This window comes from Globicephala melas, chromosome 16 (assembly GCF_963455315.2).
Source record: "Globicephala melas chromosome 16, mGloMel1.2, whole genome shotgun sequence".
Classification (NCBI taxonomy): Eukaryota; Metazoa; Chordata; class Mammalia; order Artiodactyla; family Delphinidae; genus Globicephala; species Globicephala melas.
This window is the reverse complement of record NC_083329.1, coordinates 58670381-58686622: the sequence shown is the minus strand read 5'-3', so window position 1 is coordinate 58686622 and position 16242 is coordinate 58670381. Positions and strand designations below refer to the sequence as shown.

General features: G+C 50.9%; 1 protein-coding gene across 18 annotated transcripts in view; it reads right to left on the bottom strand.

The window, feature by feature from the left end:
- Positions 1-35: 35 nt before the first annotated feature.
- CAMK2G (calcium/calmodulin dependent protein kinase II gamma) overlaps positions 36-16242 on the bottom strand; it is a 54377-nt gene continuing 38170 nt past the window's right edge. For 4 of the 18 annotated variants that reach the window (XM_060286627.1, XM_030862661.3, XM_060286635.1 and 1 more), the window contains 9 exons: positions 13206-13238; positions 11007-11075; positions 9797-9841; positions 8275-8323; positions 6933-7046; positions 4839-4914; positions 4377-4471; positions 2658-2902; positions 36-2042 (listed from right to left, as the gene is read on the bottom strand). In XM_060286627.1, coding sequence (XP_060142610.1) covers positions 2670-2902; positions 4377-4471; positions 4839-4914; positions 6933-7046; positions 8275-8323; positions 9797-9841; positions 11007-11075; positions 13206-13238 — 714 coding nt within the window. In that variant the 3' untranslated portion in view covers positions 36-2042; positions 2658-2669. The remainder of the gene's footprint in view (positions 2043-2657; positions 2903-4376; positions 4472-4838; positions 4915-6932; positions 7047-8274; positions 8324-9796; positions 9842-11006; positions 11076-13205; positions 13239-16242) is intronic. The other 14 variants (XM_030862636.2, XM_030862638.2, XM_060286630.1 and 11 more) reach the window with 7 other exon arrangements.

Here is a 16242-nt window from a genome sequence, read left to right as displayed (position 1 = left end):
TCCGGCCATAAGCCTCCAACAGCAGTAACACAATGGAGTGTTTAAAGGTTATTTTATTAAATATCTTCAAGGTTTCATTGTAACAAAGCTATGAAGGGTCTACCAACATTCAGAACAAACACTATTTTTAAATTATTTCTATGTCATCATGCAAAAATTCTGCATCAAATGCCTTCTCATTTCCTGTTTAAAAGGTGATTTTTTTTTTAAGTCTATTGTCTATAGATGCTGACATTAGCCCCAGAAGAGGATTAAGAATGCTAAGAAGTGGGGCTGGAGCAGCCATATGAAGCTATGGGTCTTAATGAACTCTAAGACCATTTGTCTTCAAGCCAGCAAAACCAAACCCTGTGGTGAAGGTGTCTGCGTGCTGGTACTGCAGGCTGCAGGGCAGAAAAGGGTTAGGGCCCAGGGGCTGGGGCATGCAGGAGGTGCTCAGCGGAGCCTGGCTAAATCCAAGCACCAGCACCTGTGAGTCTGCTCTCTTCTCACCTGGCTCCAAGGTAAACCTGTAGCTTTGCCTCTTCTCCCAGCTCCTGTGACTCCTTAAGGCAGTCCAGGGAGCTGGGGCCCACCCATCTATCCCCCAGTAGTGCAGACATTTGTGCAGACAGGTCTGCACAGTTGTTTTGGGGGAAACCAAGGCCATGACCAATTGCTCCTCCATTATCTTCTCTGCTATCTGCTTAGAGTATAAATTTTTCCCTCCTGGAATGGAACTCCTTGAGCACAGAGAGGGACAATGAATGTAGGAGCCTTGGCTCTGGACATCTCTTTTGGCTACATGCAGGTGAGAGACAGGGTGATGCCCATGCAGATTGTCCAGCAGTTAAGTCTATACTTCAGTTGGTCAGTAAGGAGGTCTCTTTGTAGAGGATACCTCTTCTTGCCCGAGTAGTCAGGTCAATCTCAAAGACAGGAAAAGAGATGGGCGTGCAGCAAGGGAAGAGGAAGAAGGGAGGCAGCCCCGAGGGCAGCCTGAATGCATAGAAACAACCATCACTCAATCCCGCTGCCTCACTCTTCCCATCCCACAGGGGCACTTGGCAGAGGGCCCAGGTCCAGATGAGGGTCAGCACAGGGACCACCAGCATGAAAAGGCAAGACAAAGATGATCCAAATCAGCACGGAAACAGAACTGCCAAAGGCAGCAGGGGGAGCCCAGACCAAGGCCCGGCTCTCTCCTTGCTAAGTTATAAGAAAACAAACACAAAGCAAAGCGGCAACCCCTCCCACTTCCCAGCTGCAAGGATTGGGCCTCAATAGCAGGGCCCACGTGCATTGTGCATCCTATAGAAATGGATGAGTCAGTGAGTGCATGTCAGACTAACACGAGGTTTCTCATCAGCTTTGTAGCGGACACACTTCTGCAGCACCAATTCTCTTCCCGTCTATACTAAATGGTACAGTACAGCAATGTCCGGGCCCTGCTTCTCAGTCCTGAGCCCACTGTTTCTCAGCTGCCTCCACAGCAGGCTGGGAGCTCCGCGTTCTCTCCCAAGTAGGTCTGTTGGCCATGATGTTCTTCATCAGCCTCATTCTAGGCGTGTATACAAATTCTGAAGACGTCCATTCCTAGACCTGGGGCAGGTAGGCCACCTCAGGGGCTGTAATCACATCACAGCCCCCAAAGTTCTGTCAGAGTTCTTGCCTGGTCCCCTGAGTCCATGGAGGCCAGAGGCTAAGCTCACCTCTTCAGGGCTGGTAGGTGAGCCCATTGCTTGTGCCAGGATGGGCATCACACAAACTCCTGCCTTCTTGCTAGCCCAAGGGCTACTGGTGGTTTTAAAACGCATCACGGTATGGATCCCATTTTTTTTTTAAACGATCTTCTTTTCTTAAATGTAAAAAACACCTCGGTACAGCAGAGACAGACACGAAGGGCGGGCGGGAGGGCTGCATGCAGGGGCGTGCATTGGCTGCTGCCGCTTTGTAATTTAATTGTTTTAAACCTCAAACGAACAGGACTGCCGCTGTCACTCAGGCCCTCCAGAGCCACTGGCTGCGAAGGTTTGACCTCCGGCTGGGATCTCCTTATGCCCCTGTCAAACAGAACAGACGTGGTAACAGAACAGAGGACAATACCCACACAGAGGAGTTCCAGAGACTTAAACACACTACATACGTGGTCAAGTCTGCCTGAGAGGGTGGAGGATGGGGGAGAAGCTAGTATTTAAACATAACACTGCCTCACATTTGCTTACTAAGTGCTTTACTTACAAGTATATTATTTAATCCTCACCACAACAAAGGAGGTAGCCACCGCTCCTTTTTTTTTTTTTTTTGGGCTGCACTGCAGCCATGTGGAATCTTAGTTCCCTAACCAGGGATCAAACTCGAGCCCTCTGCAGTGGAAGGGCGGAGTCTTAACCACTGGACCGCCAGGGAAGTCCCTCCTTCTTCCTTATTGACAGCTGAGGAAAATAAGGCTTAGGGAGGGGAAGTAACCTGTCCAAGGTCACCCAATTTGGAGTCAAGGAGCCAGACCCAAGTCTGTCTGACTTCAGAGCATGACTTATTACAACCACCACACTGTCCAGCCTTCACTACTCTTCTGGGATGGCCCGTGTATCCTCCCCCAATGCCACCTCTCAACCTCTTCTTCCTCCTCTGACCCCACTTGTCCCAGCCGCTCCCCAACCCCCCACCAGGTGCACCTGTGGCTGAGCTCACTGCAGCGGTGCGGCAGGGGCCCCTGAACAGTGATAGTGGACATTGAGCCACTTGCCATCCCGGCGGTGCCAGACCCGGGTCTCCTCTGACTGGCTGGTGCGAGGCCGGCCCTGCCCATCGATGTACTGGGTAAGGCGGATGTAGGCGATGCAAGCCGCGTCCTCTCCAATCACGTGGACGTGCGGGTTCAGGATGGTGGTGTGGATGGGCTTGCTGTTCTTGGACAGGACTGTAGGGGGCAGGGAAGGGTGGGGTAGGTAGGAGGGTGTCAGGCCTGGGGACTGGCATTTTCCTCCCAGCCTGCACTTCCCAAGTCTCACCCTCTCTCCAGTAACCATTCTGTGAGTCTCCAAGTCCCCATACACCTTCCAGAGGCTGGGAAACCCCATCAGATTAGTCTTGATTATTCAAAAGGAAGAGAAAGGTGTGGAACAATGATAATAGCAGCTACTGTTTTAATCAGACATTGTGCTGAGGGGTTTTACACGCATGAGCCATACTCCTTGGTCAATATTATTTTCTTCTTTATAAGATAAGGAAATAGGCTCAAGGAGGTTAAGTAATTTGTCCAAATCACACAACATTTGAACTCAGGACTATCTTAACGAAAGCCTATGATGATCTTTCTACCCTAATAGGTGGGTTTAGATTTCATAAGGGTTGGCTTGTCCCTAATTAGGGTTATAGAGCAAAATCAAGAACTTAAAATATTCAAAATTGATTTCTGATTTTAAAAAGATCCAAAGTTAAAAAAAAAAAAAAAAGTCACCAAAGCACCAAGCTCAGGATATTCCCAGGGTTCCCAGGTCCTCTGGGGGAAAACCAAGAGAAGATGGGTTGCCATTATCAGCAAACACTATGGATTGTGTTGCTTTTATTGAGATTCATATTTTACTTCAATTCAAATATTAGGGGCTACATGAGACCTTTTGGAGAGCTTCTATAAATTCTGGAATTGCTTCTGGCTGACAGAATTACCTAGATAACCTAGGGTTTATAACCAGCTAAGACATGGAGAGGATGGCAGTTAGTAGAGAAATAGTGAGAAAATAAAATCCAGGGCAGGATCCTTTCCCAGGATAAAGTGGGAAAGATGAGAAAAAAATAAGAAGGGGGACGGTCTTACTGGAAAGAAAGGTGGGAGGAGGAGATGAATCAGCTTCTTATCCTCTGGGACTTCCAGGAACTGTCCAGGGCATATACCCTGCCCCCCTGGCTCCCAGCCAGGACTCCTATCTCCCTCGTGGCTAGGAGGACCCTAGCCACAACTTCCGATCTCACAATCACCAACAGCGCCCTGTTACTTGCTTGCACATTCTTATCATGGTTTTAACTTCCTCTACTCTGAAACCTGCAGACACAGAGCTGAGATCATTTCAACCTAACCTCGCATGGTTTCCAATCGTCTTGGAACAAGGCGAGGCTTAAAGAAATACAGTGGCCTTGATTATGGCAACTGGCATTGGCACTGCCACGAGGCAGCTGCAGAATGGAGGGGCAGGCGGGGCTGTGGAGGCGGCCCTTTGAAGGTGCCAGTTGAAGACCATCCTCAGGGCCCAAGGGGGCAAGCACATAGACCAGGGTGCGGCAGGCAGGTCCAGTAAGGGAAAAGCGGGCAACTGGGAAGAGGAGAAGGTGAGCGGAGACAGAGGCAAGGGGGTGAGGGGCAGGCAGGAGTATCTCAGCAGCACGAACCCACTCACGATTCTCAAAGTAAAACTTATGGAAATCCATCCCTTCCACGAGGTTACCGAGGGCCTCAGGCTCAAAGGAAGTGAGGCCTGGATCACAAATCTTCCTGCAGGGGGAAAAAAAAAAGCAGCCCATCAGTCTTGTACGAGAATTACTCGTCTCTCTTCCCCATCAGTGGTGTCTGTCCCGCAGCAGGTTATCTGTGGGCTGGGCCTGACAACACGGCTGCGATCTTAGAGCCCTGCCTGCCAAGCCACTTAGCTCTGCCCTTTCAGCCCATGGCCCAGACACCACAGGCGGGCTCAATCACTGATGTCTACCTGGAAGGGCTCCCAGGCTAGGGGCCTGGTGTTTAACTCAGACACTGTGTGCAAGGCCCAGCCTTCTCTTTACCCCTGGTCCCAGCTGCTTTTTGGGAAGAGGGAAGGCCTCGAGAGATGACTTGGGTCTCAAGGAAATAAGTCTCTACTCACGTGTAGGCCTCAAAGTCCCCATTGTTGATGGCCTCAATTAGTTGTTCTGTGATCTTAATGATCTCCTGTTTTCGCACTGTGGGGGGAAAAATATAGCAATTTACCCGTGGGAGACTGGGAATATCCCAAGTGACGGAAAGCCCTCCCCAATCCTTCAGAGAATCCCCTGTGATCTCTCTGACAAAGACATCCCTGTCTTCTCTGTCTTTAAGGCCCTTTGCAGGAAGATGAGCCCACCTTTCTCTCCATTCCCCCTCTGTTGTCCATAGAGCTAACGACACCCCCCCCCGCCCCCGCACAAAGCCCGCCTTATGATCCTCTGGCCTTTGCCTCCCTCTCCATCAACAACCAGGATGCAGAAAACACTCTTGTCTTTAACAGCTGAGGAGCCTGACACATTGTGAATATTCTGCCCTCAGTCTGTGTATCTGATCCCTAGCAGGTTTAGCCTCTCAAAGAACCATCTCCCGATAGGGCTGTTTCCACCACCCACTTGCTTCTCTCACCTGAAGGGGCTCAGTCAGGTCTCAGTTACCACCTCCCCACCCCCAGCCCTCACTTAGTGGTCCAGAACTTAGCCCTGGGCGACAGCCAGCCTGAGAGCAGAATCTAGCCAGGGATGAGGTCTCCAAAGGATGAACAGAGCCCTGGGATGGATGCTTAATTCTCTTCACCCTGCTCATCTCCTCCACAGGGCTTTTCTGGGATAAAGGATCTTGGAACTACAAACACTCTTTTTTAAATGGAGCCTCTCACCAGTGAGACAGTTCCATTTACCCTGGACAAGCCTTGGAAAGGCTCTAAGTCTCATACCAGCTCTCAAGCCAGGACATGTCCCTCAGGAAAACCAAGACAAGCTTCAGACGGACAGGCAGGCAGAGTTGGTGCCCTCAGAGCGCCCCCAACCCCAATCCCAAGCCAAGGGACTGCTGGTAACATCCTGCTCTCCTAGGCAGCTCACTTACAGGGAGCGCCACTATTAGCAGAGGGTACCGCCAGGGTAAGGGAGGCCTCGTACTGAGCTCGGGCTAACCCTGACCGGAGCCCCAGGCTGGCCCAGGCCACAAGCCTTTCCTCACAGGAGCGAGAGGCTGCAAGACAAATGTGAGCATTAGGACAGCACAGCTAAGGGGCACCACTGGGAGAAGGCAGAGCAGCCAATGGTACAGCCAGGAGGGGGGCTCTACAGCCACCAGCACCACCATGGGGGCAGCTCTAGGTGCATAAACAGGAGGTGAGGGGAACCACAGAGCTCTATCCACTTTCTAGAGGCAAGCAGGTAGGCACACGTACACACACACACACACACACACACACCCTCTCCAACCCCACCACACCCATCTGCAGGACCTGACTGGGGCCCTATGGGTGAAGAGGATCGTGTTTAGAAACTCTGAAAGGACAGACGGTAGGAGGGAAAGAAGCAGACAAAGGCATCCTCTACAAAAACACAACTGAAAATATAAATACAAGCTACCATTAACCCAGCAAAGCATCATACCCAGACATTCTACTATCCCATTTATTTTTCGTAATGCTATGAGGTAGGTGCCATTTTATCCCCACTTTACAGATAAGTAAACTGTAGCTCTGGGAGGTTAAGTTACTTTACACATTTTTGAAGGTAGTGTAGCTGGATTTAAACTCAGGCCTGTCTCACCCCAAGCTCTTAATATGATATTACGCTTAGCCTCAAGAAGCACCACATCCCGACATGGTTTCTTGACTATGGCAAATTTCACCCCCCCACCCCATGCCCACTACCCTGGACCTGACTTCTGACTCCACCTTTCTTCCCACTCGGTGCCGAGGCAAGGCCCACTGCACATCCCAGTGGCTTTCTACTCCTTCCCTCCTGCAACGATCTTCCACCCGCTCTTCATGTCTTTGGGCCCCAGTCTCAGGGCCCCTGCCTGGTCTTAACAGCACCTCCAATCAGCTCCCACACCCAGCAGAGGCTGAGCTCCTGAGGCTGACCAAAGGGACAGCTGGGCTGGGCTGACAGCTCTGGGGAGGGGCTGGGGGGGGAATCCCCGAGGGGCTTCAGGACAAGCCAGGGAGACGGAAGCCAGAATGTGCCTCCCTCACACTTACTGGCTGAGGAGCAGAGAGAAGGCTGGGGCTGCATGCCTGCAGAGGGGGCTGTTCTGTCCCGGGAGCTCCGTCCTTCAGGCACCGAGCTGCCATTCCCAGTGCGGAGCGGGGCAGCTAGCCAGCCAGGGCAGGGCAGGGCAGGGCAAGGCAGAGCAGCCAAAACAAACAGAACAAGGCAGGTGAGCGAGCAAGCCGGACAGGACCCGAGCCCGTGGCACTGAGAGCCGGGGCAAGGCGATGCCTCGGGCTGCTGTGGACGCTGGACCACGTCCCACGCCGCCGCCTCTGCCACAGAGGCCTCCCAGCTGAGAGCCCCAGGAAGGGGCACAGACCTGGGTTTGTGGCTTCCAGAGGAGCCTGCGAACAGCCTGTACAAGTCCTGGGGAAGATGTTCTAGGGGGCAAGGCTACAAGATCAAGAGCCCAGCAGTGCAGGAGCCGCTTACCCTGCCAGCATCGCCAGAAGTGAACTGATCTGACCTCAATCCCAGCAGCCCTGGAAGCACTGTTCTTTACTGCCTTATACGTTTATGCTTTCTTTTTTCTTTTCCTTTTCCTTTTTTTTTTTTGGTATTACCAGAGATTTGTTGCTCCCTTATCGCCGCTGGGCATGCTCTCTCAGCTCTGTCCTGTAACGTTCCTCCAACTTTTCTGAGGACCTGGCCTAAGGTCACTTACTGAAGGCATGGGAGCAATTCCAGGAGGCCAAACCAAAGAGCAGGACAGAGATTCCCAGCAGCCTGGCCTGCCATGCCTTCCCACACCCCCTGACACTCTGGCCAGGCCCAAACTTAAGCTGGTGGTCTGCACAGGACCACTGGGACAGGGCCAAATGTGGTTCTGACTCCGTCACTCATACCAAAGCTTTGTGATAAGAGTGACCAACCCACCCCGACGTGTCCAGGACTGTCCTAGTTTTAAAACCAAAAGTTCCACATCCTGGAAATCACTACAGTCCTGGGGAAATTGGGATGACTGGTCACCCTACTAATGGCTCATGACATCTATAGGCTGCTTCTGCAGGGACTAAAGATGTCCCTGTTCTGGGATATCATATCGCAGCAGCAACAGAACAGTTCTCTGAGCCCTGGGCCTCAGGAACAGCCCTCGTTTAGCTATCCTAGACTTGGGGTCAAAGAAGAGAAGCCACTTGCCCAGCCCAGCAACAAGAGACAGGGCCTCATATCTTGGCCCATGGAAAGTAGCTTTTATGCCAAACTTTCTCCTGGCGTATAAGGAGCCACCAATCTCAGTTCTGGGGGCAGACAAGGCAGGTGCCCCACTGGAGCCTAGGTACCTGGGACACTGCCGGGGCCCCTTCCCCACCAAGGGCTAGCACCTACCTTTGAGGTCCTCATCTTCTGTGGTGGTGTTGCAGCTCTCTGTGGAGCCCTGCAGGCCAAAAAGAACAAGTTTCTATAAATGAGGCCCTTGGAAACCAGAGGAGCCAAGCAGAACAAAAGCAAGAGCATGTGCTCCTACGGGAGCTGCAAGGAGGAATCAGAAGGCTCTATTTCCACCCTTGCCATCTGACTCCTATGAAACTCTGGATTCCCAAACACCATCCTGAGTCTTCCCCAAGTCAGTAAATGTACCACTTATCCAGTTGTTCAGGCTAAAACCTAGAGTCATCTTTTAGGTTTGATTTTTATGCTGATTCTTTTCTTTCTCTCTTTCCCTCATATCTTAATTATCTAATCTAAAACCAAATCTGTCAGTTCTACCTGCAAAATAAATTACGTGTCTTACCTCTTCTCCTCAAATGCACAGCTACAACCTCAGCCCAAGATGCCAACATCTGGCACCTGAAATACACAATAGCTGCCTGGTCTCCCTGCTTCCACACTTGCTTCCTCCCTAAAGTTCTTGCCCATAACACAGCCAGAGTGTAAATCAGATGCCATTACTCCCCTGCTAAGAGCCTCCAACAGCTTCTTATTGCTGCTGGAAAAAAAAATGCAAACTCCTATCAAGTCCTACAGAGCAGGTCCTGTCTGCTCCTCCAGCTTCACCACCCTCCTGCTACTCTCCCCCTTGCTCACCACACTCTTAGCTCTGATTTCTTCTGTCCCGTATATGTGCCAAGCCCCTGCCCTTGCATTCCCTCTGTCCAGGGCACTCTGCCTCAGAGTCTGCCTGGTTGTCTCCTTCCAGTCTTTTAGTTTTTAGCTCAAATATCACCTCCTGAGGGAGGCCCTTCCCCGACCACTTAACTAAAGGCCCTGTTCATTATCTATTTACTTTGCATCATTTCTTCATAGCACTTATCACTACTGGATTTTATCTTATTTATTTGGTTTTTGGTTTATTATCTGCCTCCCCTACACCTGTGGAGAGGGATTTAGTCTCGTCACCTCTGTAAACCAGAGCCGTGGATGGTTTTGGGCTCAATAAGTATTTACTAATGGTAGTGAAAATACGGAGACAAGGTTATTGAGGGCATAAAGGAGTGAGGCAATGGGGAATGACTGCTCTAGGGTCTGACTGCCTCTGTTTTTCTAGCTAATGTTTACTCTCATTTAAACTTCACATGGAAGAAGATTCTACTTTTATTATCCCCATTTTACAGATAAGGAAACTGAGGTGCAGCCTGGGAGAGTGACTGGTCCAGGGGTCCAGGGCCAGGATGCAAACTCAGGCCTGTCTGGCTCTAGAGCCTGAGCTCAGCATCACTAAGGTATGATGCCCTCCCTGGCAACAGAGTGATAAACAGGCATGTGCTACCCCCAGCCTAGACTCTGCAAATACCTTGGCCTTGAGGTGCAGCCTGCAGGCTGCCATCTGCAGGACGCTTAAACCCTGTGACCCAGCCCACCTGTTTCCTGCTGACCTGGAAAGCAGGAGACTGGTTCAGGAGCCACTTACCTTGATCCCATCTGTAGCGTTGTGGACCACAGTGGTTTGTGGCTCCTGTGAGGGAAGATGAAAATTACCCTCCTGACCTGGGGACAGACCTACAGCTCTTCCCTAAGGGACGCCACCCCTACCCCAGAACCCTCGTACATTGACCCTATGATGACCACTGAGGTCCGCTCGCCAGCCATGCTCACAAGACAAAATATCCTGGCTCAACTGGGTCCCAGGCAGCTGGAAGCCCCAGATTTAGGGGACAGCACTGGCTGGTAAGGAGGAGAGGCCTGGCACTTAATGGAAGCAGGTACTGGGGAAGCCGAGGACAAGGGCCCCTGTTCCTGAACCCTGCTGAATCTGAGTGTCCTTTCTCCCACGGGACAAGTACACTGGAGGAGCTGTAGGCTTGAGGGAACAGGCTGGGCCCTGACAACAGTGTTCATCAAGGGGAGTGCAGGAGGCAGGGATGCTGGGAGAGTGGACTAAGGTCTCCCAGAAAGACCCAGGATGGCCCTCAGCAAGCTGAGCCCAGAGAGCCGCCTGCTTCACCCACCCTGTGCCTCTCCCAGAGTTCCTGTCCCTACAGCCCCACAGCAGGCAGCTCCAGAGGCCACAGGAAGTAGGAGGGGCAGCACAATTCCCCCTCCCTCTCTCCCAGATACCCCCTGCTAACTCTAGTTAGTCACCAGCAGAGGGAGCTCTGAGAGCACACAGTGCCCCTGGCTGAGCCCCGACAGAACTCGGACAGCATGGGGGCTCTCCAGGAACCCAGACACCTCAGCACCATCCAGAGGTGGGGGACCCCAGCCCCCCTTCCTATTCATTGCTTTGCAAAGGAGAGGCTGAGGCAGATTTTACAAGGAGGCCTCCAAGAACTGATGTACAGATCCCAAGAAAGCTCCTACCCTCTCCTTTTATAAGCAACTCACCTTCCCGGCTCCTGCAGCAGACCCACTGAGGGCCCAGCCTGGGGCTGGGAGGCTTAGCTGAGAGCCCTGATCACTCTCCCCCCGCCAAGAGCAAAGAAGCAGGAGCAGCAGTTCTGCCATGCAGGAAGGAACACGGCCAAGCACGACAGTGAGGGGGAAGGGGCCTATGGGGCAGTGCGCAAAGCAGCCTGCTCTATAGGGATGAGAAAGGAAAAGGGCCAAGGAGGCCTGGGAGGAAGCGGGAAGGAGGGGAGGCAGCCAGGGGCAGGGGCGGAGAAGCGGTAGTCAGGAGGTACCATGGCCGTCTGCAAGGGCGCGGGCTCTTGGGCTGGGCTTACGAGACTGTTTTTGTTGTTGCTCTGTGGCTGAGACAAGAAAACAGATGGTTTAGTTCCTCTAGAGTCACCAAAGCCGCCTGACTCCCAGACCTCCCTTGCACCGCCGGCCTGGCCCGGAGGAGCTAGGCCTGAGGTGGCCTCCATAACACTACGGGATGGGAGCAACGGTTGGAGAGATGATCAGAGGAGATTATTTGGAGGGACCCAGAGACCTAGCCCAGGAGGCATCCTCGAGGTGGGATGAGCCCGAAGACTTGTTTTAAAGCATCTCTCCAGAAATCTCTGCTGATGCCAGGTGCCATGTCACTGAACAATTATACTTCACACCCAAAGAAATTCAGGATCTTCTCACTTTATAGGGGGAAAGGAGTGTGGTTTATAAGAAAGCAGAGCAAAATTCAGAAACTCTGGGTCCCCTAACTGTGGGCAGTCCCCTGCTGCCCTTTCAACCTGCCACCTGCATATCCTTCCCCTTACAACACCAGACTGAAGCCTGATCTGAAAAGAAGAGGAACAAGGAGAGGAAGAAAACCTGGCCTAGGAGATGGTGTCCAGAGAGGAAAGGGGCGGAATTTGGATACAAAATGCATCCACTGACCCTAGGGAGTAGAGACAGGGCTGTGCTGTTGGCCTTTCTGCCTGATCAATCTTCGACCTGGTCAGCTGGGAATGAGGGCAGAGCTCCAAGGAGTAGCAGGTGAATCCAGAACCCAGTCCCCAGGAAAGAGTAGGTTGCCCAGCATGCCAACATTCCCAACAGCAGACCACTGGGATATCTCCTTGCCTTTCAAAATATTACACTGAGTGGCACAGCAAGGGAGGGTGGGGGGAGGATAACGAGGAAGGAAGGAGGCCGATCTCCAGGGCAGGGAGTCCTATTGATGCTCTCTGCCTCTTACAATCCCCTAACCAATACACTCAGTCTCACTGGGAGTGCCTGTGGAGTCGGTGGCCACTGAGGAGCAGCCTGATGCCTGCAAATTCTTCAACAAGCAGAGAGACAAATGTACAGCTACCATCTCTGTGCAGGGCGCAAATGAGGGCACACTGGCAGCTAGGATGTGCTTCTTCTCTCCTAAAACACATACAGAAAGCCATCCAGACTGTCCTACTTCTTCTTGCCTGGAGGCCTCTTTTATGGCCCCTTGGACCAGACCTGAAGCCGTAACTTGCTATCAATGGTTGAGATGTCCCCAAACCCAGGGCTAGGCATGGAACCTCAAGCCAGGCACCTAAGTGCTATCAGACTCCGCTGAATTCTGCAGGCTGGAGAAGGGGGGCCCCAGGAGTAGAAAGGATGTGGATCTAATTTCACATGAACTCTGCTCTCTTCCATATTCCCCCAGAAAAGAGCAGACCCCTCCTAGCTCAGCTGCTGATATGGACCTGTTTGGGGCTGATTGGACAAAGCTATTCTATTTGCAAAGCCCAGCTGAGACAGGGGGCAAGGGGGCAAGGACTGCAGGGTGTCCGTAAAAACTGCCATATCTGCAGAGGGCTGGGATGTCACCCAGGTGGCCCCACTTCTGGCTTTAATAGATGGTTTCATAAGGATTCAGGCTGCTGTGTTCCCCTGGGTGTCCTGTGTCCTATGAGAAAGAATATGCGCTCTCTGCAGCCTTTCAGCTGTTGCTCCTGCGGGCAGGGTGGGAAGGACGAAACACCAGACACAGCGTGCTAATGGGCACTTGCACAGGGGAAAAGGCCAGGAGAGTGAGGCTCAGAGCTGAGAGCCTACAACCGGCTCCTCCGCACACCACACAGAAGTCCGCTGGCTGACAGTCTGTAGGAAACGGCTGCTTGTGCCCGGTGAGCAGGGTCTCTCCTCCTGAGCGACCATGAGTGAGGGTCTCCCCTTGTGCTTGCCACCTGGCCCCGAATCCCTACCAGCTTCACATCCTGCCCTGGGCTGCTGGGGGCAGTCCAAGTGCTGCAGCAGGGAATGCCATACCACACATTCCAGTGCCCGTTTCTTAGGCCGCTGGGCCACCTCGGGCAATGGCTCCCGCCTGGCAGGACAGGCCACACCTGCCCGCACAGCACAGACATGCAGTGAGGATGAGTGAAGCACACGCACATGGCAGAATGGGTTTGCGTGGCTGGCAGGCGGGCGCAGGCAGCATGGAGCGGGCGGATGGGTGGGCAGGCAAGGCTCACCATTAGGTGCACGCTGGAACTCGACTTCCTTTTCTGGACACACCACAGCAAAAGGGAAAGAGAAGGGGAAAGAGGAGGTAAGAAGAGAAGCACAGAGACGCTGCAGGTTAGTGCACCAGCATGGGCTCTGCCTCAGGAGAAAAGAGCAGAAGGAGGAGACCTGGAGTCCAGCACCAGAAGGGTTAAAACAGCATCTAGACAGACAGGCACACACACCCCTCCAGACCCTGGGAGAGGAAGAACTCCTCTGCTGTCAGGTTCATAAACACAGATTGAGGATATTCTGAGGTGTCTCAGATTTGCTCAGAGAAACCTCTTAAAAGGAGATTAAATCACAAGTCTATGAGAGTAAGTAATATTTTGCTGCAAATTTATAGGTTTGGGCTTATCTAGCTCACCTACAGGATTATTTATTTTCTTTCATTACTAGGTCTGCCTGAAATTCGAGTGAGCAGCTATCAGGTAAAGAGCAAAAGCTACTCTAGGTCATCCTGAGCTTTAACAACATTTGACTTCTGAACCTACACTTTTTTTCACTGGACTCCCAAAACTCCTTTTCAGAGAAAGATGTTGAACTTTTGAAAATCATCTGACAAATATTAAATTTTGGCATTCATTTCTTTGTTGGTATGGCCATGCTCATTTATAAGATTTCAATGTTTTATTGCATTTTGTAATTAGGGGGCAATGGAAAAGCAGGCGTGCTGGTGATTAAAAGTGCAGTGATCTTATGGACACAAAGGTGTAAACCACGGGGAATGCTGAAAGCAGGGATGCCTTAGTCTCAATTAGAAGCTCAAACGCTTTATGTTCAGACATGAAACAAGAGCAGAAAAATAAAGACCACACGGAACACTGAAAATATATCTTGGAAGACTGTGTCTAAAAGGTGAAAGGTAATTGAGGATTTTATCATTAGCTCGCTGGGAGATAGAAGTCCCCTAGGAACATGTCTGTGTGTCTTTACTCGCATATTCATCTAACGATAGCCAACAAATGATTACTGAGGGCTATTCTAGGCATACTGAACACAGATAAATGTTCCTGCCCTCAAGAAGCTGACACTCTACTTGAGAAGACATTTTTGAGAATGTATTCTATTCAAAAGAAGGGGACTACAAGTATTTAAAAGAATGGTCCACAATTTAGAAATAGGTCTAAAGAAAAAGAAAGCCTAAATATAATAAGGCCTCTTGCTTTAGCCTTTTTTTTTAAAAAAATAAATTTATTTATTTATTTTTGGCTGTGTTGGGCCTTTGTTGCTATGCGCGGGCTTTCTCTAGGTGCGTCGAGCGGGGGCTGCTTTTTGTTGCGGCGCGGGCTTCTCATTGTGGTGGCTTCTGTTGCTGAGGAGCACAGGCTCTAGGCGTGCGGACTTCAGTAGTTGTGGCACGCGGGCTCAGTAGTTGTTGCTCACGGGCTCTAGAGCGCAGGCTCAGTAGTTGTGGCGCACGGGCTTAGTTGCTCCGCGGCATGTGGGATCTTCCTGGACCAGGGCTCGAACCCGTGTCCCCTGCACTGGCAGGCGGATTCTTAACCACTGTGCCACCAGGGAAGTCCTAGCCTTTCATATATACCCACATATGAGATTTTACTTCCAAATTATCCAAAAAAAGGGAGTTGCTTTACATTCATATATATACTTCTCCCTTTATCCAACCAGAGTGGTAACACTTTGAAGGAAGGTCCTATCTTATTTGTCTTGGTAATCTCCATGGTTCCTAGCAAAATGTCTAAAAGTCAGCATACGATCAACAAATGTTTGCCAAGTTCAACTGGGTTTGTTCACTCTAGTTTTTCCCCAGGCTGAAGCAGAGCACAGGTTTCTAACTTGCCTGGAATTACAGCACTGAAAACTCTGCAGGGGCACAGACCAGGGCCAGTCTTGGAGTCAAAAGGCCATGCAGGTTGCTTTCACCCAGACCTTGCCTTAGGCAGGGTACTTTCTGCCGTCTGCTTCAACTAATGGGGAGTAAGTTCCCAACTTGCTCCCAGCTGCCTCTCTTACTTAAACTGCCCTGCATGAAAACTTGAGATAATCCTTTCTACTCATGGGTTAGTTTCTACCAGGTGAGCAGGCTTCTTTCAATTTCTTTCTCCATCCCTTCAGGGTTTTGCCCTCAGCCATGCATAGCTGGCCTCCTCCTCTGGCAGCCTGCAGCACTGTTTAATTACCAGATCATTTTAAACAACCATACTTCACTTATGTTTAAAAATTAAATATTAAAAATTTTAAACCAGAAAAAGGTTCAAGCCTCCTTTCCACACTTAAACAAATATTCAAACGGTACTTAAGGAAAATAATAGCATCTCTCTCTTCCTTTTGTTTTTCCTCCCTTCCTCCCTCCCTTCCTTCTTTCCTTTCTTCCTTCTTTTCCTTATTTCTCTCTCCTTTTCTTTGCTTCCTCGCTCTTTCTTTTAAGATTGGATGGTCATTCTGGCCTGGGACTAGTGGAATGCACAAGTTGTCCTCAATTAGGGGCCCCTCAAGTCTTGTCCTCTTAAGTGGCTCTCACTCCTCCAGAGACCCTGGGTCACTGGCATCTTCAAAGAAACCTAGCCAGAACCTGAAGTCCCCAAATTCAACTGCACAAGGTAGACTCACTGCTCAAACCAATGCTACTATCCGAGCATCTGTGAAAGCTTCTGAACAGCAAGGAAGAAATCTCCCTATGGACTTTAAGCAGCAGAAACTGGGGAGGGGGTGTGGTGGGCTGGGAAAGGAGGATGGGGTCTAAAAGAAAGATCCAGGATGTGACAGATCAGGATCTTCTGAGAGGCCTCACAGGCCTCCCTCATAACACAGGTTATCACCTTGACTTTCAAGAAGGCCCAGAAAAGCAAAACCCCGCATACCTTGCCTTGTCTTTTCCTTCCTTCCCCTTTTGCAGTACTTTCATCCAACCACGCTGTTCATTATTATATACTTGTTCCTGATTATAAAAGGACTGCAGCCACATTACAAGCAATTTGGAAAAGAGAAAAGAGGGGAAAAAAACACCCATAATCCTATCACTGTTACCAGTCTTTTGTGTAT